This window comes from Myodes glareolus, chromosome 4 (assembly GCF_982192425.1).
Source record: "Myodes glareolus chromosome 4, mMyoGla1.1, whole genome shotgun sequence".
Classification (NCBI taxonomy): Eukaryota; Metazoa; Chordata; class Mammalia; order Rodentia; family Cricetidae; genus Myodes; species Myodes glareolus.
This window is the reverse complement of record NC_142029.1, coordinates 5,925,528-5,951,810: the sequence shown is the minus strand read 5'-3', so window position 1 is coordinate 5,951,810 and position 26,283 is coordinate 5,925,528. Positions and strand designations below refer to the sequence as shown.

Genomic DNA, 26,283 nt, shown 5'->3' with positions numbered 1-26,283 from the left:
AAACAAGTGGCTTGTTGGTAGAGACTGTCCTGGCTGAAGTAGGGAACACGCTTGCCACCTCCCCCCATTCTCTGAGGAGTGCCACTCAGAAGGACAAAATGAGTGCAGCCCTCCTGGGTCTCCCTTTAAGAGTTTAAAAGCACAGTATTGATTTTTGAGCTACCCTGCTTCAACTCAGCTTGGCTCTCATGATATTTTTATTCCCTTGTAGATTCCTGGGTCCATTTGTTGCCGGTTTTTAAGAAGTGAATCACTGGTGAATCTGTGGTGTGCCCATGTAACATTTCTACACCTAAAAATGTGCTCACTTGACACCTTGAAGGTTTCCATGCAGCTCTAACTCTTAGTGACATCTCTTGTGGCAGCCTCGGTGTGTTCAGAGCAGATGAAGTGGATGGATTGATTTTAGTTGTATTAAAAACCCTCGATGAAGTCTCTCTGTGGCCGGTTCTGCAGTCTCTTGGTGATTTAGAAAGGATTTGCTTCTGCTTCTGACACAAATGCAGGCCTTCCACTCTTGCCCATTTTCCCCTTCTGCTGGGTCCGTGGTGAATTTCCGGAGACCGACAGATGAACATGGGAACACTCTTAGGGACACGGGGTGGCCACCAGCTCTTCACTAATATGTGTTGTGAAGCATGAGGGCTGTGCTTCGTGTCATTATGGGTGTTATCATGAGTAGAGCCTTGCACTGTCCAATTACGGCATCTAATTACAGATGCTTCTGTGAAGGAAAGGAGCACGGAGAATTTTGAGTCGGGTTTGCAGTTTAAAAAGAGGGCTCAGGAAGCATTGTGGAGGACTGAGACAGTTCTGTGGTAGAGCACTTGCCTAGCGCTCATGAAGCCCTAGGTTCAATGCTTAGCATTGTCTGGGGGGGAAAAGAAGGAGGATGAGGAAAAAGAGGAGGAGGAGAAAGAGGAGGAGATGGGACATGACTGAGACATGGGGATCCCTTAGGAACAATTGCCAGAATTTGAGGGGGAGAAAGTAGCTCGTGGCTATCTTATTTTATTAACCTAAGTATTTCTTTATCCTAAGTATTTAATTAACAACCTATTTTCTTATTAGAACTAATTTCTAAGAAATGTGTGTCTCTCATGATTAGTGTCCATGGAAGTCTACCTGTGTGCTGATGTGGAATGGTTCTAGGCTCCAGGTTTGTGCTCCCTGGTTCCCTGGTGTTTTTATCAACTTGACCCAATCTGGAGTCATCTGGAGGAGCCTCAGCTAAGCAGACACCTCCATGGGATTGGCCTGTGGGCAAGTCCATGGGGAATTTTCTTAACGCATGATTGATGTTGGAGGATCCAGGCCACTATGGGTGGTGACCATGGGCAGCTGACCCTGGGTTATGTAAGAAGTCAAACTGAGCTCGCCAAGAGGCACAAGCCAGTAAGCCGTGTTCCTCCTTAATCTTGGTTTCTGCCTTCTGGTTCCTGCCTCGAGTCCCTGCCCTGCCTTCCCTTGATGAGGGACTGTAAGCTGTAGAGTGAAATAAGCCCTTTCCTCCCCAACTTCCTTTTGGTCATGATGTTTATCGCAGCAATAGAAAACAAATTAGAACAGGGATGTGGATTATAATTTAGTTACAAATGCCTGTATCATATCATATATGTATCATACCATTATGTATCATATATAAAAAAATCTGTCTTAATCAAGATGCACATAAGCTTATGGAGAAGGCAACACTACATCAATTATTAAAAAAATTAAGCTATAGTTGTGCACACTGTAATCCTAACACTTGGGAGGCAGAGGCAGGAGGACCAGGAATTCAAAGTCTTCCTCGGCTATACAGTTCAAAGCCAGCCTGGGATACTTGAAACCTTGCCTCAAAAAAAGAAATAGAGAACAAAAGTAAAAAAGTCTATCCAGGCATGGTGGCACATGCCTTTAATCCCACCATTCAGGAGGCAGGCGGATCTCTGTGAGTTAGAAGACAGTCTGGTCTATGTAGCAAGTTCCAAGCCAGCCAATGCTACATAGTAAGACCCTATCTCAAAATACAATAATATTCTCCATAGTGAGAATACCAAAAAGAAATGTATCACTATAAGAAAAAGAAATTCTGGAGGGGATACTTTCTTTTTTAAAAAAGAAAACCAAATTTTGGATACAAATAAACTTAAAGAGGGGAAATATTTTAGGGAGAGGCTGTTAGAGGTGGGGGGGGCATAGAAGAGAGAAGGGGGAGAGGAACCAGAATAGATTGTGTGTAAGGATCAAATTGTGAAAAAACAAAATTTACTAATAAAAACATTAACTCAGCTTCTTTCGCTGAAAACTGAGTGGTCACTTCTCCGACTAAGATCAGTAACAAGGCCACATTTTAAAACTTTCTCTGGAGTCCTCCTAAGCCTATCAGTGGTGGCCATGCCTTTAATCCCAGCACTTGAAAAGCAGAGGCAGGCGACAGATCTCCAAGTTTGAGGCCTGCCTGGTCTATCTACAGAGTGAGTTCTGGGACAGCCAGGGCTGCACAGAGAAACCCTGTTTTGAGAAACAGAAATGCAACAACAACAAAAAAAGGATTTCCACTTCTTTAACCCTGGGCGAGAAGCCCCAAGGAGGCTAGTCTCCTGTTTTAACACACAAGGAGCTTCTGTTTTACAGTGTCAAACAAAGCTGATTTCTCTCTCTCTCTCTCTCTCTCTCTCTCTCTCTCTCTCTCTCTCTCTCTCTCTCTCCCCTCCACCCACCCCCCACATATATGTCTTTGAATGCCAGGACCTTGGCATGAAGGCCATGTTGTTGGTATTTCTGGGCCATTCTCAGCTTGTTCCAAGAAGAAAGTGATTCATTTCTGCCCTTTAGGAACCAGGAATGGTTTTCATATTGTAAAGTCTTGGCAAAGGTTTCCTCTTCACAATAGGCAGGGGGAAAGGCTGCATTAGATACCATCTGTCAATTATAAACCCTTCAAAACTAGGAACAGCACCAAGCTAAAACACGGAGTGTAAATGTGAATGATCCGTTTGACCTGCATAACCCTGTCAGGAAGTGCTGTCTCCACAGTCCTCTTGCTTAATATTTCCCTGTATCTTAGTCCTTTACTATTGGAGTTACTAAGATTTAGATGCTTCGACAAATGAATATTTCTGTTATACTATTACATGACTTGGGCAAATAGCTCGGTGTCAGGGACTAAAACTAGTACTATGGATTTTAATGAGATTTCTAACTTTATTAAGCAAAATCTCTGGGAGAATTACTGTATCAGCGCAGTTTAGCTGTAAACCACACAATTCCAACTGAATGTGGCCTAAAGGTCCAAATAGTGGGAGGATGGGAGTGGGGTGGGGACAGATGGACTCTAATCAGCAAGGACCTTTACTTAGTTCTCTAAGCCTGGCACTAAAATTTACTCATTGTATAGCTTCTCTCTTCCCCTGGATGAAACTAAAGTAGTCAGCTCCTGGTAGTTCTAATAACTCTGCAGATAGAAGGCGGATGGATGGATAGATGGATGGATGGATGGATGAATGGATGGATGGATGGTGGATGGATGTATGAATGGATGAACAGATAGACAGATGGATGGATGGACATTTAGAGAGATACATAGATACATAGATCAATAGATAGATTGAAGCACAAATTCTTGTCGGTCTTAATAAATAAAACTTGGAGTCAGATATCAGGGGGTGAAAGCTGAAGAATCAGAGAAACAGAGCGATCAGTCACTAGAGAGACCTTTTACCACTATCGATGCCCAGACCAAAGGGGTGATCCTGTCCTCAGACTGCCTCCTCAGGCTGCATCCTCAGACTGCACTGAGCTCTTGTCTCCTCACGCCTTATATTCTTCTCTCTAACCAGACATATCACTCCTGTCTCCACCTCCCTAGTGCTAGAATTAAAGGTGTGGGACCTAAGTGCTGGGATCACCTTTGTGTGAACTCTGTTTCTCTTTTAGACAGATTCAGTCATGAGATTGAATAGCCCAGGGTGGCCTTGAACTAACAGATTCCTCTGTCTCTGCCTCTCAAATCCTGGGATTAAAGATGTGTGTCACCACTCCCTGGTCTCTAATGACTTAGCTTTGCACTCTGATCTTCAGGCAAGCTTTATTTGTAAAAACACAAACAAAATATCACTACATTAGATAGTATATAGACACATACATAGATTGATAGAAAGATAGTAGATAGATAGATAGATAGATAGATAGATAGATAGATAGATAGACACACACTTATATGTAACATGAGGGCCGGCTTGCTGGGGTATCTCTTCCTGCCCAGTACCCCACAGCCGGCAAGTCCCAGAGAAAATCAATCACACAGAGATCTCTATAAGTTATAAAGCTGATTGGCCCATTAGCTCAGGCTTCTTGTTAACTCTTATAGCTTATATTAACCCATTATTCTGATCTATGTTAGCCATATGGCTTGGTACCTTTTTCAGCTGTCAGCTCACATGTTGCTTCTTCAGTTATCTGGGCAGGAATGACAGAGGGAGCTTCCTGCTTCACAGAATATTCCTGTTCTCTTTGCTCCACCTCTACTTCCTGTCTGGCTTTCCCGCCTATACTGCCTGCCTGGCCAATCAGCGTTTTATTAAAATACATGATTGACAGAATACAGACAATTCTCCCACACCACTTATACACAGATACAGAGACAGGTGATAGATTGATAGATGACAGGTAGGTAGATTATGTATAAGAGCAGGCCTCCCAGGGACATCAAGGTACAATAAAAATAAGCACAAACCATCACATAAAGTCTGAATGAGGCAACCCAGTAGAAGGAAAAGGGTCCCACAAGTAGGCAAAAGAATCAGAGACAGACCCACATGATGTGGGAGGTGACGTATGCCGTGAATATGTTTTATTGCCATTGTTAATAAAAATTCAACTTTCAACCAATGGCTTAACAGAATATAGCCAGGCTGGAAAAGATATAAAGAGAGAGTAAACAGAGTCAGGAGAAGCCATGTAGCCGCTGATGGAGACAGATGCCTCTGCTGGAACCTTCCGAAACTTTGCAGGTAGGCCATGACCTCGTGGTGATGCACAGATTAGATGAAGATGGGTTAGTTTAGGATGTAAAAGCCAGCCAATAAGAAGGTGGAGCTAATAGGCCAAGCAGTGATTTAATTAATATGGTTTCTGTGTGGTTATTTTGAGCCTGAGCAGCCAGGAACAAGCAAGCAGCCTCCCATAATACCTACTCCCACTGGTAGGAATCCCATAAGAAGACCAAGTTCCTCAGCCATAACACATATGCACCTAAGGTCATAGATAGCATATATGACCTAGGTCAGAGCCCTACTGGTTTGTGACCTCCTCGAGCCTCCACGAAGCCCAGCCAGTCGATTCTGTGGACTCCCCGAGCTCCGCTAATATTTGGCTGTGGTACTCTGCGTCTGCTCCCATCAGTTGCTGGATAATGTCTCTCTGGTATCTTTGATGAGGGTTCTGCTAAGCTCCAGTCCCAAAACACTCTACAGGCAGGACAAACTGTAGTTTGAAGGGTTTGTGGCTGGGTGGATGTCCCAACCCCTCCACTTGAAGCCTTGCCTGGTTACAGAAGACATCTGGGTCAAGCTCCATGTCCACTGTTGCTAACAGTCTTTACTAGGGTCACTCCCGTAGATTCCATGGAGTTTCCATTGCACCAGGTTTCCACACCTCAATTCTAGTCCTTTCTCCCAGTGAAACACTCAAACTTTTATTGCTGTGTTTAATTTTCTTCCCAGGGATTAAAAGGCATAATCTTACTTCATTAAGTATTTTAGCAAGAAAAGAGAAGTCTGAAGACTTTCATTTATTTGTTTTTGAGTTGGGCTTTGTCTTGGACTTGCTATGTGTAGTGCAGAATCATGCTGTGATCCTCCTTCATCACATCACATCACAGCAGCCTGCCACACGCTGGATTACAGGCACACTCACCTAGCTCATCATGAGTATGTCTTTACGGATGAGTTCAGCAAGTTTTTATAAAATTTCATCAAATACTTTTAAAAATATTGTCCATTTTCATTATATGTCGTTACCTGGACAACACATAGCTGTAAAAGTAAACATTCCTACTGCCAACTTTTAAATTAACAATAATTGCACCTTGGATAAATCTCTTTGGCTGCAATACTGCCACTGTACAAAGTTTCACTGAGTCAAAAGGCAAATAATAAAATAAGAGTAAATACTCAGGACACATGACAAACTGCAACTATGTATCATAACCGGGATGTGCTCCATAAACTGAAGAATGATGTGTACTTCTGAGTGTATGGAAACACAAAGCGGAGCCGCTAACAGACTAGCGGAGAATGAGTGCTATAAATATTATTCAAGGGGCTGGGGAGATGGTTCGGTGGTTTGAGCACTGGCTGCTCTTCCAGGGGACCCTGCTCAGTTCCCAGCACCCCACAGTGGCTCACAACCCTCTGTAACTCCAGTTCCAGGGTACGCACACAACCCACGACACACATGCAGACAAAGCACTCATACTACACATAAAATAAAACAATAAGAACAACGCATCACATCAGAGGGAATAATACTTTTTCCGCAGTTGTAAACAAACCCATTGAGCCTGGCGGTGGTAGCACCTAACATCCCAGCACCCGGGAGGCAGAAACAGGCTAATCTCTGAGTTTGCAGCCAACCTGGTCTACATAGTGAGTTCCAGGACAGCCAGGGCTACACAGAGAAGCCCTTCCTCAAAAAACAAACAAACAAAACAAAACATTGAAAATTCCATACTTTGAGAAATGTTATCATCATATGCTAATGTTATGAAGTGGAACATTTCAAAATGGTGACTCTATACATGTGGTATGCCCATTTACCTCATCACTCAGGATAGAATGGCAGGAAGATCATGAGTTCAAGGTCATCCTTGGCTGAATAATGAGTTTGGGGCCAGCCTGGTCTACATGAACCCCTGTCTCAAAAACAAAAATAAATTGGTAAATAAGTAATCCTCCTTTCTCACTTCTCACATCAGATCACCAGCAGACATGGGAGGGGGAGCAGGACTCTTCCACAGGCTCTCTCGAGGCTGTCACGCCCTCTTCCTGTATCAAATCTATGGACATGCCTCCCCCAGCCGCCAAACCCATAAAACTTAGTCTGTCTTCAACTCTACTGCAAGTTATAATCATTATGAAAAAAAGCAAGCACCTGGGTCTCATCCTCAGAAATTCTAACTTAATTGTTCTGGGGTGGTTCCGGGCAGGGCACTGGGACTTTAATAACTACAGATTATTTTAATAATATACAGCCCAAACGGGGATTCATTGCATTATCCTGCTTGATTATTTTCTTACACTCTCTCATTGGTTAACTTGAGATTATCTCCCCAGGACATTGCCTTCTTGGCCACCACACCACAGTTTGCACCCTGGCACCTGCAGAAAGGCTGGCACATACACTACTCCATTGGTGGTAAAGGTGCAGCGTGCTCTATCTCCCAAAAGGAATTGGGGTGGGATTTACAAAGTTAGTGAGTCTCTCCTGAGACCCCCTTCTCTACCCCACCCCCAGCAGCCAAGCCCAGCGGGATGCTAACACTATTGAAGGTCTCTTTTCAGGCTCTCTGCTTTGATGTGACCTCGGGAAGTTTGGGGAGCAGTCTAGCAGATAGCGTCTCCTCCCACTATCTTTGGGGACTCAGGACCGAGTCCCAGAGCTTATAGGGGTCTCAGACGACAAACAATGGGGTTGTCCTTTGGGAAGGGAAATGCTTACAGGGAGGCCCAGGTGGGGGTTCTGTGCGCTCGGAGCAAGGGGGCGCTGCGCCTTCGGTAGTGCGAAACTGACTTGTCCCAGCTCTACAGAGTCGAGCTGCAGGGCTGACGGGACCGCAGCGTGGGCGAGCAGCTGCACCCTGACTCTCAAAGTATCAAATCAGCTCGAAACATTTTTCAATTTTTTTTAACCTACAATATATTTTGATCAAGTTCCTTCCCCTTCCGACATTAAACTTTTAAAGCGCTTCTAATTGTGTGCCTGGATACGCTCGCGTGCTGGCATCCCCAGACTCTAACTTCAAGACGTATTTTAAGTGGAAACTGAAGCAAGGCGCGGGACAAAAGCTAGCAGACGGGTGGGAGACGAGGCGGGTGCACCTATATCCTGTAACACAGTAGCCCCAGACACCATTAGAAAGGAATCCTGTTTGCCCTGGGTTCTGGAAACTGGGAGACGCTGTAACCAGGCGACAAAAAAAAGAAAATAAATAAAAAAAGGAAAGAGGAGAAAAGGAGAAAGAGAGGGAGAAGGAGAGAGAGAGAGGGAGGGAGGGAGAGAGAGAGACAGAGAAACTTCTGCCAAATATTGCCAAGTGTATTTTACGTATATATTGTTTGTATTTCATAATGTGTTACTGTGTAAACATAATGTATTTTTATTAGACTCTCCAACTATTGTGGACTCCAAAGAGTCTAACTACCATTTACCCTGGAGGCAAGGAAACTGGCCCCGCTAACCAAAAAAAAAAAAACCAGCTCGATTCACTGCTATAGGTTTCTCAAACCTTTTCAATCAAGATAATCTGGACTAAGTAGGTCTTTGTGGGGGATGAAGAAAGGGGTGCTCCAATACCAGAGTGCATTCGAAGATCTAAGCCGTGAGGTGTGCTTGAGAGACCCTGGTCCCCATCTTGCCAAGTGGAGTTAAGCGCTGGAAGTCCAGGCTCCAGCCCTGGGCTGTAACAGACCCACCGGCCCCATACCGCGCTGGTGGAACTGAATGGAACTTGATTTGGTTGGCCAAGCGCGAGTCCTCCTAGTGCTGAATGTCTGTTTTGAGAAGGAACCTGCTTAATGGTTTGTGCACCGCCCCAGCGCAGTGCGAGGAGGAATTCCTACTAAGGCAGAGCCCCGGGAACAGCGCAAAGGACACCCCTTCGACCTCAAACCCCATCCCTGCCTAGAGTGAACCGCGACCTAGGAAACAAGGTGCGGTACAAAAGCTAGCAGATGGGTGAGAGACGAATCCCCCAGACAAGATTCTCCCAGCCAACCCCAGCATGCCTTGATGCTGAAGGAGGGATCCCTAGCTGGGAGGGGGGAGAGAAAAGGAAAGAGGAAGGGGGGCTCGGGGCGGGGGAGGGGCCGAGGGGAACTGGTCATTGCTTTCCAGCAGCTCCCTTTATAAAAGCCCCTACAAAAGACCTTGCTTTTGTTGTTGTTGTTGTTGTTTGCTTTTGTTTTCTATTAAAGATTTCAGAGTTTGAGGGGGAAGGCCATGGTGCCTCCATAGCTTCCAGGTACACCTGCTCTTGCCACCCACCGATTTTATACACACACACACACACACACACACACACACACACACCCTTCAACTTGTCACTTCATGTCACCTGCTCTGCTCTCAGCTCCTTTATCCCTGAAATGGGGTTTCCTGTGTGTGAAATGATAGTGGAGGTACCTAATAGAGGCGGAAGGGGAGTGTGAGAGGAGGAAGGCCAAGGCCTTGGCCTAGCTCCAGCTGGCAGAATGCTCCCCTCATGTTATGGTTATTTCTAGCTTGGAGATTTTAAATGGGGGCTATAGGCCCAGCATTGTGTGACACATTTGTAAGCCAAGTATTCACAGAGGCCGAGGCAGGAAGATCTCTGGGGTTGCAGGTCCACCTGGGCTACATAGCAAGATCCTGACAAATGCATACATGCATGCATACTCACATGTACGGGCTGTGGTTCTTTCCCAAGAGGCTCATTGTGAAGAATGAGCAGCGGGGCTAGGGATGTTGCTCACTTGGCTGAACATTTGCCCAGGAGGCAAGGGGCCCTGGATACCACCCCAGTCCTGTATAAAATTGGTGTCATGGTCACCACACTGTGAGCTCAAGGCCAGCCTCAAATAAACAGAATAAAGAATGGACACTGAATGTTGTCCATTGCCGTCTCCCAACACCACAACCCCCCTTCCTCTGAGCCCTTCTTCTCCCATGGCCCCCAACCCAAGGACCTAGGCTCTACAGCTCTACAGCATTCGTGCTGCTGTGACCTCTCTACCAGGAGCCTGGCAGCTGAGACCTTGCAGACATCACTCTCTCTGCTGCCCTTTCCAGGTCTGGACTTTCCCAGGGCCTTCCTTCTCCTGCCTGAGCATGATTTGGCCCCTGCACGAAATGCAGTAATAACTATCAGGGACCTTATGCCAAAGACACTGTAAAGGGGCTCTGGCCTACAGTGAGCAGCTACTCTCTGTTTTCTTTCTTGTGCATTTGGGACGTTAGTCTCCAACTGGATGCAGGGTGGCTCTGAGATGCCCTGTGATGCCCTGGAATAGGTGGTCCCTCCCTGCCAATCTTACTAATCACAGCAAGGCTGTGGTCCCGGGTCCTACCAAGGAGTCTAGCCATCCAGGCCTCGAGGAGATTTGTATTGGCCCTCTGCTTTTGAGGATGCCACCACTAAGGCTCTCAGGGGCTCACAGAGAGGAGATCCAGGTGGAGTCTATCTACACCCCTGGATTCCTCAGGAGCTAGCATCTGCCCTAGGCCTCCCATTTCCCAACGTCTTCACCAGTAACCAGTAGTTGGGAAAGACACCTTCATCTTAATGCCCCATTTTCTTTCTTTCTTTCTTTCTTTCTTTCTTTCTTTCTTTCTTTCCTTCTTTTTTTTTAAGAGTCCCCGGCCTGAAGCAAAGTCTGCGGTGGGGGAGCAGGAGGGAAAGATGGCCCTGGGAAAAACAGAATGCTAATGACCATTTGAGCAGACAAGGCGGAAGGCGCGCCAGGGTTAGGGCCCCAGACTGATGCCTCTCTTTGAAGTGCATCTTTCCAGTCCTGATCCCTAGAGAGGTCTTTGAATTCTTGCCACCCGCCCCAGAAATGAAAAGGAGGGAAGAGAACAGCTGGGGATGTCCTTCTAGGTTTCAGAGTTACTCTTGCTTCCTGTGGCCTTTGACCACTGCCTCCCCCAAATCAAACTGAAGTCCCCGGGAAGAAGCAGGCCAGGTGTGTTCATCTTCACTGAACCTCAGGTCTTATGAAGACAACAAAAGCTGGGCATCTGACTAATGGAAAACAACAAACAAACAAACAAACAGATGGGACTGAGCCTTCCTCTGAGCTCGGTGTAGTTGAACTCTGCACTCTGTGAGCCTGGAGTGATTTCAATTTTATTACTACAGGAGGCAACTTGAGGCACATGGGGTTTAAGGAACTTGCTCAGACAAGGAAGAGCCACAAATACCTGCCATGCAGAGCATTGTTTTGTCTTATGCATCTAGAAAGAGAAAAAGATTCAAGAACAATTTTTGTGTTTGCTGATTTTTTTTCCTACTCTGTGAGCCCTTTTCTTCTTCCTATTTCTTTCTCTCTTCTTTGGTTATCTGAAGAAATACTTGCTAAGTATCTGCCTTCTCCCCATTTCTCACTCAGGACCTAGATCAAGATTCTGCCCATGTCATTTTGGAGACTTGGCTCAAGGGGATAAGGAGTGGGTGCCTGGTGTGCAGACATTCTGAGCACCTGTGCCGGGAGGAGATTGCTGGGGAAGCACCCATTTCCAAAGTTCTGCTTACGTTACCAGTGATGTGCAATCTATTTACACTTAGAACGCTACTGTTACCTGGAGACAAGATAGTTATTCTTCTTGGGGACATAGTTTCTCTGTGTATCCCTGACCATCCTAGATGGAACTCACTCTGTAGACCAGGCTGGCCTCAAATTCAGAGATCCTCCTGCCTCTGCCTCCCAAGTGCTGGGATTAAAGGCCTGCACTACCACTTTCTGGTTCTTCATAATAATCACCCCTATAAAAAATCCCAGCAAGTATCTGCCCCCTCCATTTTTCCTCTAGGAAATATTAACATTGAAATACAAGGGGGAGGGTGACCATGCAGAAGCAAATATATAGTCTTGGAAGGTAGAAAAGGTCTAAACATTTTTTTTTTATCTTTTAAGTCTAAATAGGGTGAAAATGTCAAGTCTATTAATTTAGAAGGGTCTGTTTTCTTGTTCTTTTAAATACAAAAAGCCCACCATAATTTCTCTTTAGTTTTCCTGTTCATAGAACATAGTGCCTGGTTGGGAGCTGTGGTAGGCAGTTATTCCAGCTCAGACTGCCTTGGCAGATGAGCACCAAGCAAGTGCCAGGAGATTTGAGGACAGGAAGTCGGGAGCACAGATGGAGTGCCACACAAGCCCTGTACTCCAGAGTTGCAATGGTTAACCAAATATTCGAGTAAATCTATTTGCTGAGAGCATTTTGACTTTGGCCTCCTGTGGCCTTCCTTATTCATGTGAATAAACGCACTCCCAGAACAGGATGAAGGGGAAAGATGTGATAATAAAGCAACTAGATCTTGAAATTCACTAGAGTTAAGAAGAAAACTTTCATAAAAAATGCAAGTGAAGATTACAGATCTTCCTCCTGAGAGTATTGTCTTGACGTGTAGGAGAAGAGATTGTCTGTAACAGGCAACTTAACACATGTGTTTATTTTATTCCAGATTCCCTCCTCTTCATATCCTAACACTGAACTACAGCAACACTAGTGAAGATAATAATCTAACTTGACTATCGTATCAAAAAAAAAAAAATAAGTGAGTTTACCATGTTTCTTTGCCACACACAGTTGTGGGTCTGGTATTTTATTTATTTTATTTTTTGAAATTAAACATGATTATAGCATTTTATTCTTTCCTTCTCCTCCCTCCAACCCCTCCCAGGTATCCTTCTCTCAAATCATGGCCTCTGGCCTCCTTTTAATTATATACATAGATAATGTACATTATATAATTTATATAAATTATCAATGTGTTATATAATTATATGCTGTGTTGTATGACATATACAGCATATAATAGAGATATATGAATGGACTGTCCCAGTCTGTATAGTAATGTCTTATTTTTAAGCAAGGTAACCCATTTATTTCAATGTTCCAATAGGAAAAGACTTGCATGCATTCTTAAAAGTGAAACTGTGTTTGTGAGCTCTTAAGGATTGCTTGTCCTTGTCAAAATGTTTATCATATGGGACATTTTCTAAAAGGAAGAAAGTCGGTAGGGAGAGAGAGGAAGGGAAGGAAGGAAGGAAGAAATCAAGTCAGCTTACAGTGGAGAAAGCTCTCTCTCCTTTGGGAAACACAACAGAGGTAGCAGATTTGGCCATGGGAGAACAAAGGGCCAAACAGTGAACCTGAGATGGTGAAATAAAATGTAACATCAACAAAGAGAGGGCCATAGATAAATAGTAAAAGAACCAACTTGCCACAAAAAACCCATTGACATTTTCCCAGAGTCCAGGCAAAGTGCTGGTGACCCGTTAATGCTGGAATGTTTTCCTAGGGTTAAAAGGGGAGCATGCAGCATGTCTGTTCAGAATTTACAAAGTGTTTGAATAACATGGACCATGTTTTGATAACACATTTTTAGTGGAGGTGAAAATAATAGAATTTATTGGGGCATTTATATGGGCCCCCTTAGTTGTGTGGGGGATGAGGGGTGGGGGAAGTGGATGGGCTCTAACCACATGTCACTGCACTAATCTATAATTCTCCTTTGAAATTTACGTGTGTGTGTGTGTGTGTGTGTGTGTGTGTGTGAGAGAGAGAGAGAGAGAGAGAGAGAGAGAGAGAGAGAGAGAGAGATGCATGATACTGCTGTGGTTCCATGGCTTCTTCGTTTTACTTTTAAAAACTCAAGCCCTGTTATTTCTTACCTCTAAGGAGAAGGGCAGACAAGAGGGCACAGGCCACGTTGCTGTTGTCACCACAAGCGAGCTGGCATTATAAAGTTGGTATTGTTTGGGACAAACCAGTACGAGGTCTTTCATATGCTCACACCCAGGCTTGGCCTCGGCTTCCTTCAGCCTCTAGAGGTTGCTGCTTGCTCCATCTCCCATCTCGGGCTGCAGAGAGGCATTTGAGTGAACCCAAGCACCTCTGGGGTCTGGTGTTGCCAGGGGTCTCCTCCCCAGTGTTGATGTTTTTGTTCAGTGTATCACTGTCAGTTAAACCACAGAAAAACCAGGCACCTTTCAATAAACGTCTCATTTGGATTTCACAAAGCTCGGGGTGTAATTGAAATCAAACAGCAAACAGAGTGGAAGGTTCTGCTGTTTGCCCACCCAGTCAGAGCAAGGTGCTGCCTGATGTGTGCCCGACACCCAACATCACTGCCTTTGCCTTGTTTTCTCTGCCTCTTTCGGGAAAAGAAGACTTGGACTTTAAAGTGTAGCTGAGACACAAGACAACATTGATTTTCCTTCTCTCTATTTATGAGTATTACTGAACCAACACACACACACACACACAGCCCATTCCAAGTAGGAATCATAGATTTGTTCTCCATGATGCTCCAGCGCTTTAGACCAATTACATAAGTAATAATAATAATACAATATAAGTTCATCAACACAGAAATATTTGGTTTTTTTGTCTTTATGAAGCCAGAAAAATATTTTTTAGTGGAAATGGTGCTTTTCACCATTTTAAAGGGGGGAACCATCAGATGATTTTGAATCACAATAATAATATTAATAAATTCCCCCATGCCCCCAAAAACCCGGGTTCCAAAGTGTTTCCTAGCGCTCTTATTTTGACTTTTGTGAGATTTCTCTTTATTTTTCCATCTGTAAAATGTGTCAAAAAATATGATGAAAGAATATATTACTGAGAGTGGGGCCCCCAGGAGTCCATGAGAATTCTGAATCCTAGTTTCACAGATTGAATTGCACGGAGTTAATAATTTGGTGGTACTCAGGGTGAACCTGCACGCTTTCGTGAGCTTGCTCTAGGGGTAGGATAGAATGAACCCGGTTCTGATGTGGTTGTAGGGACAGCTGGTCTGAGTTACTTGCGCCAGAGTGGGTCTGAACGGTGCCCGTTGCCTGTGGTGGCACTGTGCCACGCTACCGTTTCCCTGGTCTCTTCAAAGCATTTTGAAGGGACCCTAAAGCCTGCTTCTGGCTGTGTTAAAGTGCAAAACTGACATACACCTTTAGTCACCCCATCTGCAGATAACGGGAGATTCAGTCTCACACCTGCTTTCCCCTCAGACGTCCTGCAGCCCAGGTCAAGGCTAACACGAACTTAAAAATCGTCATTCGAAAACTCAGGGTGAGCCGCCAGCGCTGAGGCCCTTTCCTGGAGGAATCCCCACATTGAATATCTCGCACTCTTTGAAGGGAATAAAAATTAACCACCAATATTTCTCTGGATCAAAACAAAACAAAAACAGTAAAGTGACCGGATCTGGCTGCCATGCCAGAGTCGAACTGGGACCAAATTCTGGGATCTCATGGGCTGGGCGCGCAGGGTGCCAGCTCCTGGGTTCTCTGAGCCAAAATTGACAAGGCTATCGCTCCAACTCGCTAGCCTCTGACTTGGCGCTGAACACCTTCGCGAGCACCCAAGATTCCCAACACCATCACATCAAAACCCCACACAGCATTTGAGAGCGTGAAGGATCTCTCCACGCTCTAATACAGGCGTGCGGATGTTCGTGCTGTGCGGGGTTTGGAACCAGGTTGAAAAAGCTTCGCGCGGTTCTACTGCTGGGGTCTGGGCGCTTAGCAGATCCCGCGGCCACCTCATCTGTTCTAGGCAAAAAGTTTCCCGTGTGATCGTGTTCGGTTAGGGGGAAGCAGAGTTACTGCATCTCGACCGGAAAATGCGCTCCCTGAGCGATTACTGCAGGCGTCCGTAATTGCTTATTAAAGGAGAATGTTCGGTCTTCTTATATCTGCAACGAAACGTGTCCCCCTTCTGCAATAATAAAACAATAAAATATGACGGCACCGTCCTTGACTGTCTGCGGAAACGCAGGGGGGAAAAACAGGCAGCTGGGCAAAGGAGCTTAATTCAATATCAAACTGATTATTTCACTAATTATTCTGCCTTCGGTATTGTGCCGCAGAGAAGAGGCGCAGGGAATCTTAACTGCACAGCTGCTAGGGAACCTTTGTGTCGTGGTGTCAGTCCCCACCAAAGAAGCTGGCAAAAGTGGGGCTTGGGGGAGGTAGAAATCATCCAGAGTTCAGGAAAACCGAGCAGTGTGGATTTTTTTTAATTGTAAACGATGAAAATGATGGCCCCGGAAAGCCAGTTTGTTAACGTGGATGCGAGGGTAAGCGCTTGATTCGCTCGGTCTGACTCTTGTTGGATCTTCAGTAGCCCACAGCACTCGGCCTTCTGATTAAGACACGACTATCTTTCGTCATCCCAGGAATCCCAAACGCCGAGCGCAAGGTTTCTCGCCACTAACTCTTTAGGTAAAAAGATGGGCCAGAACAAAAAGCGGTTCCTGTGTGTGGATGGCCAGGAAGTCAGAGGGAAGGTGCGCTTTGATGTTACAGCGTCTGACGCACACACTTTGGGTCGCCTTCCAACCCGCCCCCAGATTTGCACCCTCGGGAACCTGTGCCTTCCGGCGAGCAGGGAGCGTTCAGAGACTTCTGCTCGGGCCTCTAGGACCTGCCTTTGCCAAACTAGACCCGAGTGCAGGAATGACCCGTAAGCCTAGGGTTAGACGAGGTATGCGGACTTCAAAACCTAAACTCCAGCGCCATATAGACACCGGGATTGATTCTCACAGTGGGTTATAGGTCCCCCAAAGAAACTTAAAAGCACCAAACCAACAACAACAGCCAAACAAACAGGCGGGGGAGGAAAAGAAACTTGCAGGCAACTCGATCCAATTAATAAATGCTTAATTGAATTAGTGTCACCTCTGTCAGCCAATAGCAAAGTCCCCTAGCCGTGGGGCTGCGAAGCCCCTCCCTGGCAGCACGCATATAAGCAGCCAACGACAGCTTGTAAGTTTCCAAGCAGTCAAGTAGCCCTAGGGTTTAGCACCGCAGAGCCAACAGAGAGAAGCGGGCTGGTTGTTTAATAGGAACTCAGAGCTGAGTCCTCTTCCTTGGTGTGAGTGTAGGGGTCCTGGAAGCTAGACAAGGAAAGACGGAAGGAAAGGGAAACGCTGCTTGCTCAGTTTCCATCACCCACCTACAAGCCGGGGTTTGTTCCCTTGCAGAAAGGACGCTGGATTCGGGGCGCGCGCTGAAGCCGCCCCGCAGGTCCCCAGGTGGGTAGCCCGGGCGAGGGAGGAAGGGGACGTTACCTTCCCCTCGGAAGAGGGCGCTGGCTCCCCCAGCCGGCCTTTATAACCAGGCCGCGGGAGGCGAGGAGGCAGCCGGCTGCCGTCTGCGAATCGCAAAAGCATGCAGTTAGGAGAGCAGCTCCTGGTGAGCTCCGTGAACCTGCCTGGCGCGCACTTCTACTCGCTGGAGAGTGCGCGAGGTGGCGGAGGAGGCGGAGGAGGGGGAGGTGGCGGGAGCGTCAGCCTCCTCCCCGGTGCTGCTCCCTCGCCCCAGAGACTGGATTTAGACAAAGCGTCCAAGAAGTTTCCGGGCAATCTCCCGTGCCAGGCGGGGAGTGCAGAACCCACAGGCGCCGGCACGGGGGCCCCCGCGGCCATGCTCAGTGACGCAGACGCCGGGGACACCTTTGGCAGCACCTCGGCGGTGGTCAAGCCCGGTCCCCCGGACGGCCGCAAGGGCTCCCCGTGCGCCGAGGAGGAGCTGCCCTCCGCCGCCAGCGCGGCCGCCAGCGCGCGCTACTCCATGGACAGCCTGAGCTCCGAGCGCTACTACCTCCCGTCGCCGGGACCGCAGGGCTCCGAGCTCGCCGCGCCCTGCTCGCTCTTCCAGTACCAGGCGGCGGCCGGAGCAGCCCACGGATCCGTGTACCCCGCGTCCAATGGCGCGCGCTACCCCTACGGCTCCATGCTGCCCCCCGGTGGATTCCCCGCCTCCGTGTGCCCGCCTGCGAGGGCGCAGTTCGGCCCCGCCGCGGGCTCGGGGAGCAGCGCCAGTGGCAGCGGCGGCGGGGCTGGCGGTCCTGGCGCCTATCCCTATGGCCAGGGCTCTCCTCTTTACGGGCCGTACGCCGGAGCCGCAGCGGCCGGATCTTGCGGAGGATTGGGAGGCCTCGGGATGCCCGGTTCCGGCTTCCGCGCCCACGTCTACCTGTGCAACCGGCCCCTATGGCTCAAATTCCACCGTCACCAAACTGAGATGATCATCACCAAACAGGGCAGGTGAGCACAGTGTAGAGAGGCCCCTGGGCGCCGGGTTGAGGAAGTTATGCCCGCTCTCTGCGTTCTATGCTTGGAGTGTTTAAATGCACGCCGTAAAGGGGACACCGCATCTCCAAAGTCGCGCCCCTTTCCATTCGCACGCACACCTGTGGCTTGGGCCGGGTGCCAAAGTTACTCTCCCCTCTAATCACCCTCCGGGATTGACAGGGAGGAGGCGGAGATGGAAATTTGGGAATGGACCCTTGAGGGACCTACAGGAACCACTGGCTCCTGGGTTTGCAGTTTGCAGTTTCCAACTTGCGGGTGAGGACCCGAGGGTGGGGGGAGAGGGTTGGAGCTGAGCTGCGGCCTGAGCGCAAGTATTTGAAATGCAGTTGTTTCAAACTCCATGCTCTTTGTTGGGCGCTTCTGTGAGAAGAACAGAAGAAAGAAGTTGAGTTTGAGCTGGGTAGAATTTTTTGACGCCAGATGATTGGGGGGTTTGCGGGGAAGGTACAAGAAAATTCTGGTACACCTTCGAACTGCCAACAGCTACTTTTGGAGGAACGGAGGAATGGGTGCTGGGAGACAGGAACTCAAAACTCTGTGTGTGTGTGTGTGTGTGTGTGTGTGTGTGTGTGTGTGTGTGTGCGTGTGTGTGTGTGTTGTTGTGTAAATGGACAAGCGCCTGCTTAATGTTTTGTGTTACCTGTGTCTTTAAAAATAATTTTTTTGATATCCCAGTGAGAAAACGAGTAAGATACTGAAAGACCGGGGAGTTTGAGTAGATGGAGGTCTCAGAAGCATATGAATTAGGGAAAATACTAATTTGGAGGCTGTTTCAAAAATTGTTAATTCAAAACCCTTTTCGTAGTTTCCGGCCATAGCACCTATTCGTTGTTGTTGTTGTTGTTTTGTTTATTGCAGTCTTCTATTGTGTGTCCAGGGGTGGCAGGGCGTGTCCTGAACGTTCCTACTTAAATCATTTCCTCTGGTTCTGTTCTTGGCACACAGGCGCATGTTTCCTTTCTTGAGCTTCAACATAAACGGACTCAATCCCACCGCCCACTACAACGTGTTCGTGGAGGTGGTTCTGGCCGACCCTAACCACTGGCGCTTCCAAGGGGGCAAGTGGGTGACCTGTGGCAAAGCCGACAATAACATGCAGGGTGAGGAGAGAGGAGGCCTGGGCCGGGAAGGAATCAGAGCCCCAGTCCTGGACCAGTCACATTTCAATAACCAAGCACCTTACCCCGAGCCTGGGGCCTGGAGATGTTAGCATGAGTCGCCTTGTGTTGACGAAGAGAAATTTGCTGCGTCGTTTTTCTTGCTTCCTATTATACATCAAACCTTGACCCTACCGGGCTGTGTTTGAGAAATGACTAGTCCAATGAGGTTCTGAGTTTGGGGGGAAAGCTCCTGGTGTTTTCGTATTCTCTTGAGAAAGCCGAGGCCTCCTTTAACTTAACCTATGAAAGTAAATATTCAATGAGGCACATCCCCTCCGCTTTTGAAGACTTTGGATTAACATTCGGGAGCCATCTCTGTTTTCAATTTGGAGAGGCCGGTAATAGCAGTGCCTTGATTAAGAAAGGCTGGAAGCACCCTGGCCCTGGAGGGGGTGCCTGGAGTCCCGCTGTGATCCAGTGATTTCTGGAAGCAGGTCTCAGACCTGCTGCTGCAAACCCAGGCCTAACTAACAAACAGACTCCTGTTTGTGTACCTGCTTATGTTTCCTTTCGTTTTTCCTCTTAGGCAACAAAATGTACGTTCACCCGGAATCTCCTAACACTGGTTCCCACTGGATGAGGCAGGAGATTTCCTTTGGAAAGTTAAAACTCACTAATAACAAAGGAGCAAGCAGCAACAATACACAGGTAGAGACAGGAAGAGTGGGAGTCTTCCGCCTGGGGCCCCTTGAAGAGAGCCATACTTTTGTTACTGTGCTTAATTAAGTGTTTGCAGTTGTGGCTCCGGCTCATTTTTAATAAATTTATTTGCCTTTGTTACTTTATACTTTCTTACTAGTAGGCATAGAAAAATAATTTGGGGGGGGTCTTGGAACCAAGAGGAAAGAGTGTTTATTAAATACACATAAAGTCAGTTTTTGTTTCGAGTGGGTTTTTTGTTTGTTTGTTTTTTGTTTATTTTGGGGAGTGGGACCTGTATATGTAGCCCAGGCTAGCCTTGAACTACTGATCCTCCTACCTCCCAGGTCAGGTGTTGGGATTATCAGTGTATCCCATCACTCCAGTTTCAGAATTGGAACTTGAAGTTGCAAAAGTGTTAATGCCAAGAATCTTAAAAATGATAACAAAAAAACTCAGCTCTATTTCAAAAAGCAGAGGAGGACCTTGCTATTCACTGTTGTGAAAAAACACGTCCTTTGAGGTTTTCCCGCATATAACAAAAAAGGGGGGTGGGGAGTCTGCTAATGACGATTTCGGTAGAGGGCAAGCAGAAGTCCCATTTCACAATACACAGTTTGTTAAAATCGGCTTTTTAGACCTTTGAAAGTCTCTTTGGCTCCGTTTCCAGATGATAGTGCTGCAGTCTTTGCACAAATACCAACCACGACTGCACATTGTGGAGGTGACGGAGGATGGCGTAGAAGATCTGAATGAGCCTTCCAAGACCCAGACCTTCACCTTCTCAGAAACACAGTTCATTGCCGTGACTGCCTACCAAAACACCGATGTGAGTGTCCCGGGCTTGGCAGGAGCCTCTCCAGCCAGGGCTAGGCAGATAAAGCCCTCGGTTACTACCTTCCTTCTCCTCTCTCTAGATTACGCAGCTAAAGATTGACCACAACCCCTTCGCCAAAGGCTTCCGGGACAACTACGATTCGTAAGTACTGCTCTCCCCTGTGCTCACAAGGTCATCGCCTTTTAAAAGACAGACAGTCTCACATCCCAGGCTGCCTGCAACTTGCTGAGGAGTTAAGATGAATTTGAACCTATGATGGTCTTGCCTCCATCTCCCTGGTGCCGAGCTCACAAGCACAGGCTACCACGCCCAGGCTCCGAGTGCGCTAGACACCATTCTCTCAATCGAGCTTCATCTTCAGGCCCATTTCCTGCGTCATCTGTGAGCAGGAAATGACTCATCATTTTCCTGAGGACATATTTAGTGCGAAATTTTATAGTTGGAATTTTTTTTTTTTACCTATTTTCATGTGTGTTTTTGCTGATATACACAAACACACACACAGCACATACTGGGTATTAAACTCAGGTCTTTGTACATGCAAGGTAAGCATTCTACCATTGAGCTATATCCCCAGACCTATTTTTGCATATATTGGCCTTAAGCAATCTTGCTTTACTTATTTGTGTCCATTTTTTAATTTGATCCAACTATTTTTTTAAAGCATTATTTCTAATGAAGTGTGTTTGTGTCTGTGTGTGAGCATGTACTCATGAATTGGGGGCCAGCAGGCCAAAAGTGTCAGATCCCATAGAGCTGGAGTTACAGGTGGTTGTCAGCCCCTTGATGTGTGTGCTTCCAACCAAACTCAGCCTTCTGAAGAAGCCGTTCTTGACCCTTCAATTCCTGATCCAACTTCGAAAATCCTCCCTAGCAGAATTCCCCCCTCTTGTGTTCTATGAGGAAAAGTCTGGAAGGTCGCGGTTTTCACCACACAGAATAGCAAGGCCCTGCATTTGAAATAGCATTGAGTCGTGGGTCATTGCCTCATGGCTTCCTGTCCATCACATTGACAAGAGGGGGTGTACGATCGAGCACTTGTAAAACTAGATTTCCTCTATTTGTTTATCTGGCGGTAGAGACTCATGTAGCTCAGGCTGGCCTCAAACCCAAATTTGCTGTGTAGCTTCCATAGCCTTTTACTTCGGACTTCCTGTGCTGGGACTGCAGGCCTGGCACTAGCCCTGGAGTGTGTAGATCTGGCGCCGGAGCCCAGGCCTTCCTGTTGGCAAGGCCAGCCCTCTACAAGAGGATCTCTAGCCACACATCTTAATTTCCCATAGCAAACACCTGACCCCGAGGAGGAAATTTCCTGTTAGGGAGTGGGAGATCCACTGTAGTCTCTTGTGGAACACACCAGCCCGCTCAGCTCATGCAGCTGAGAGAGCCAGGCTCTAGTTTCTGGGAGATTGTTTGGGGATAACACGAGGGCTGTTTTTTTTTTTTTAAGTGTCTCTCTTTGTATTGTAGCATGTACACCGCTTCAGAAAATGACAGGTTAACTCCATCTCCCACGGATTCTCCTAGATCCCATCAGATTGTCCCTGGAGGTCGGTACGGCGTTCAAAACTTCTTCCCGGAGCCCTTTGTCAACACGTTACCTCAAGCCCGATATTATAACGGTGAGAGAACCGTTCCACAGACCAACGGCCTCCTTTCACCCCAACAGAGCGAAGAGGTGACCAACCCTCCCCAGCGGTGGCTTGTCACACCTGTCCAGCAACCTGTGACCAACAAGCTAGACATCAGTTCCTATGAGTCTGAATACACTTCCAGTACCTTGCTCCCATATGGTATTAAGTCCTTGCCTCTCCAGACATCTCATGCCCTGGGGTATTACCCTGACCCAACCTTCCCTGCAATGGCAGGGTGGGGAGGCCGAGGCGCTTATCAGAGGAAGATGGCAGCTGGCCTACCATGGACATCCAGAATGAGCCCCCCTGTGTTCCCAGAAGACCCGCTAGCCAAGGAAAAAGTCAAAGAAGAAATTGGCTCCTCCTGGATAGAAACCCCCCCTTCCATCAAGTCTCTGGATTCCAACGATTCGGGGGTGTACAGCAGCGCTTGCAAGAGGAAGCGCTTGTCTCCTACCACTTCCAGCAATGGAAACTCGCCCCCTGTAAAGTGTGAGGACGTGAACCCTGAAGAGTACAGTAAAGACGCCTCCAAAGGCATGGGGGCATATTACGCTTTCTACACAACTCCCTAAAGAGCGATTTTAACCCCCAGTGTTTCCCAGGGGGACCTGGTGGAGTTTCTGTTGTCCTTTTCTTTACCTAGGTTACCAAAAAGGCTTTTCCCCTCCACCTTTGCCGTCTCCTGTTTTGTGCAATTCTCTGAGAGAAGGTGCCAAAGCTTTGTCATGACTGCAGGTAACAAACTGAAGCAAACCTAGCATTTCTTTTTTTTTCTTAACCCTTTGTAAAATAAAGTTAATGGAGGACTCGAAAGTGTTTTAAAATTCAGAGGTTGTTCAAAGTGCTGGATTTATTTATGGGAAACAAACATCCAAGAAAAGGCTGTGAAATGCAGTGCCAGGTGCTATCCAGTGAGTCTCAAAAGCAAAAGGCAAGCAAAAGTCTTTAGCTCTCATTTCTACTTGTAAATCTTTAAGCAAACAGCAGCCCAGAGTGTTAAGGTATTTTTGCTTCAGGAAGAGAAGGGCTGAGCCTTGAGTTTCAAGTGGGCTCTTCATGACTGTCTTCTGCCAGTGGCTGGAGAGTCTGGGCTTGAGAGTCAAGGGAGAAAAAACAAAGAGCAAAACTAACAGGAAAGTGGCTAACTAGTCTTGGCTACCTGTAGTTCCTTACAGGATTTCGGGATAAACCATTTGCCATAGGGATGGCCCTGTGTTGCTGGGATGACCCGTAGAAACCAGAGGGATCAGAGAGAAAGGGAGAATTTAATTGTACAGTTGTGTGTTTAGGCACCGTAGAGTACTCTGGAATATATTGTACAAATTCAGCTGCCTAGGTATCAAAGATAAACTAATGTAAAACTGGTGCTTAGGCTTTGTAAAGAATTTGTAGAAACACAGCTGCAGGGTTGAGCGGAGCCTCGGTAGCTTGGCTATTCCGTCCACTTAGTTATGTACTTACTCAGCAGCCTCTGTACTCACTTCAACCACACTTTAGAAAAAAAAAACCTGTTTAATCCTCTTTCCTTGGTCATCCCTACTTTGCCCTTCAGTAAATGTGAAGAAATTACAGTCTGATGCCACAGTTCCTATAGGCTTTTTAGAGACTCTGAATTTTTATGTACAGTTGTAAGTCATTTTTAATAAATGTGGTTCAATGAGGGAACGGATACAGCTCTGTCTTCTGTGCTATGGATTTTATGTATCTAATTTTGTTTCCTTCTGCCCTTTTTCAGAGTGAACAGTCTCTTACACATTACACATACACACAAAACTAGTGTCTTTTAACTAGATACTGTGGTCCTGAGGAGTGGGCAGGAGGGGTGCTTCTTTGTATCCCCCCCCACACACACACTCCAAAGATAAATGGGATTTACTTCCTCGCCCCACTAGGAAGTGTGGACAATGGGTGTTGGCTGGGGAGGGGGTGGATCGGGGAGGGAGTGTTTGCCCTGGAAATGTAAGATTGCACTCTGCTGGCTTAATCCTAACTCCCCACCCTCCGCCCCTGACCTTAGTCATTTAGTTCTTTCCTGGGTTTACTTTAGGCTACGGGTTCCTAGACCCACACAAGCTCCCTGGGAACCCCCGCGGCCATTCGAGCGACTACGACTTCCGGGTCCTTTAGCACCGCAGGGCGCAATGTTCGCTCACCCCAAGCCTTGCGCCCATCTGCGGTTTTCCGCGGCTGGTGCAGCTGTTGTCCTCGGTTGCCTTACCCTCAGCTAAATTTCATCCTCAACTCAGGGCTGTACGCAGGCTAGCATTGGGTGCGGCGAACACAGAGTGTTCCACTTGTCTCGTGCTCTGCGGTTCTGCAAACAGCATCTGGACAGCGGCGCATCTCCTCGCTCGTAGCTCCGCTTTAGTTAGGAACTCCGGATGACCAAGCCCCCCCCCCCCATCCCCAGGCCCTCGCTGAACCCTAGATGTGCAGCAGACCAGGCCGTTAGGAAGAGAGGGCCCTCCCCGCCCCCTGCCAGACGTCCCACCGGGTTATCTGCAGACGGCTTAAAACCCAGCTTGCAAACCCTTGGAGCCCCCTTCTCACCCTGGGGTAAAGGTCTGGCTGGGAGGGTCATTCTAACTGCAGAGCGCGGAAATGCAGCTGCTAAGAGGATTAGCTGTGAGGAGGCAAGCAATCAGTCGGACCCTCCTCCCCTTCTGCGCCCAATTAAGGCGGCAAGAAGATGTACCTGACCTGTGGGTCTCTCATGTCCTCCCAACTTCTGGGGCCAGAGCCCTCCCTGCACCGCCATGAACTTGGGGACCTGCTAGCTCCGCATTCCCAAGACTGCCTGCTCAAGACTCTTTACCAGTGTCGCCCCGACTGTTACCGGAGTGTCAGGTGTGTGTATGTGTGTACTTTCTGGAGATTTTTTCTTAAATGTATCTCTATGGGCAGCAGATATGAGAGAGAGAGAGAGAGAGAGAGAGAGAGAGAGTCTCATAGTTGGCCCAACTTAGTCAGAACCAACGTCCAAGGGTTGGGTATCCGGAAGAATATCAAACGATGCTCTGCCGTTTCTGTCCTCTAGAAAAACCCGAAAATGCTAATCACACGCCGGGATAAAGAGACCTCTGGCCCTAGTCTATTTCAAGTCTTGTATATTTTCGCACCGTACAGTAAAAAGAATCTAGTACTTGTGAAAAGTCCCTCACAGTGTTTAATAGAAACGTAAATGGCTGAGTGGCCCCAATTAACACCTTGTGATAAGGCATTCCTAAGATGGAGTGTCAGACACCAAATTGTGAAGAGATGTATCTAATTAATCCTCCTAGGATGACACCGATAAACAAGACTCCATTTAAATAAAGATCAAGGGCTAGGAGCAGGGTCGGTTTGTTTACATTCCCAACCCGGGCCCTGCGCACCTTTGCGCTGGCGCAGACCGTTCCCCTCGCAAGGCGGAGACATAGGCGTAGAGGGGTCTGCTGACTCGCCCAAGTTCTCTTGACCTCAGCTCTTGCCCCAAACAAAACCGCTTAAACAAACTACAACGAAAGAGGAAAAATCGTCACAAAAGCAAAAAACGATTCGTGGTTGGAAATATCTCTTCATCACCAAACAGTCTGGTTTTCGAGATTAAAAAGGATAAAAAGCAAGCCAACAATCCCCGTATTAAATAGCTTTTTGCTTTGGAGGAAATTTGGAACAGGACCTCCCTCCGTCCAGGTGCGGGTTCCTTCTCAGTGGGTGCAGTTTTTCTCTACTGTGGTGCGAAAGCCAAGAATTGCTGGGATGGGGGGGGGGGGGGGAGCTGCCCTGAGCGTGGTAGGGAACTCCAATGCCTGGAAGGAAAACTGGGAAAGGCAGCAAAAACCCGAAAAGAATTTAGGGGCCGAGGGGAAAGCTGTTCCTTAGTTGGTCTTCGTCTTGACTGGTGTTAAGGCTGCGGTTAAAGCCGGGTTACTGCTGTAATTTATGCCTCAAATCCCAAGGGAT

At 47.3% G+C, this 26,283-nt stretch overlaps 1 protein-coding gene across 2 annotated transcripts; it reads left to right on the top strand.

The window, feature by feature from the left end:
• Positions 1–16,721: 16,721 nt before the first annotated feature.
• Positions 16,722–24,007, top strand: Eomes (eomesodermin). Of its 2 annotated transcripts, none has more exons than XM_048423870.3 (6): positions 16,722–18,016; positions 19,010–19,164; positions 19,751–19,872; positions 20,534–20,692; positions 20,781–20,842; positions 22,229–24,007. In XM_048423870.3, the coding sequence occupies exons 1-6, from the start codon at positions 17,139–17,141 to the stop codon at positions 22,908–22,910; spliced, it is 2,058 nt and encodes a 685-aa protein (XP_048279827.2). In that variant the 5' UTR covers positions 16,722–17,138; the 3' UTR covers positions 22,911–24,007. The 2 variants fall into 2 exon arrangements, with proteins under 2 accessions (XP_048279827.2, XP_048279826.2); XM_048423869.3 differs by having other exon boundaries at positions 16,723–18,016; positions 22,172–24,007.
• Positions 24,008–26,283: the final 2,276 nt, after the last annotated feature.

Coding starts and splice junctions, on each gene's coding strand:
- Eomes (XM_048423869.3), top strand. CDS start 17,139: ATGCAGTTAGGAGAGCAGCTCCTGGTGAGCTCCGTGAACCTGCCTGGC. Junction 18,017..19,009: donor ATCATCACCAAACAGGGCAG/GTGAGCACAGTG, acceptor CTTGGCACACAG/GCGCATGTTTCCTTTCTTGA. Junction 19,165..19,750: donor AGCCGACAATAACATGCAGG/GTGAGGAGAGAG, acceptor TTTTCCTCTTAG/GCAACAAAATGTACGTTCAC.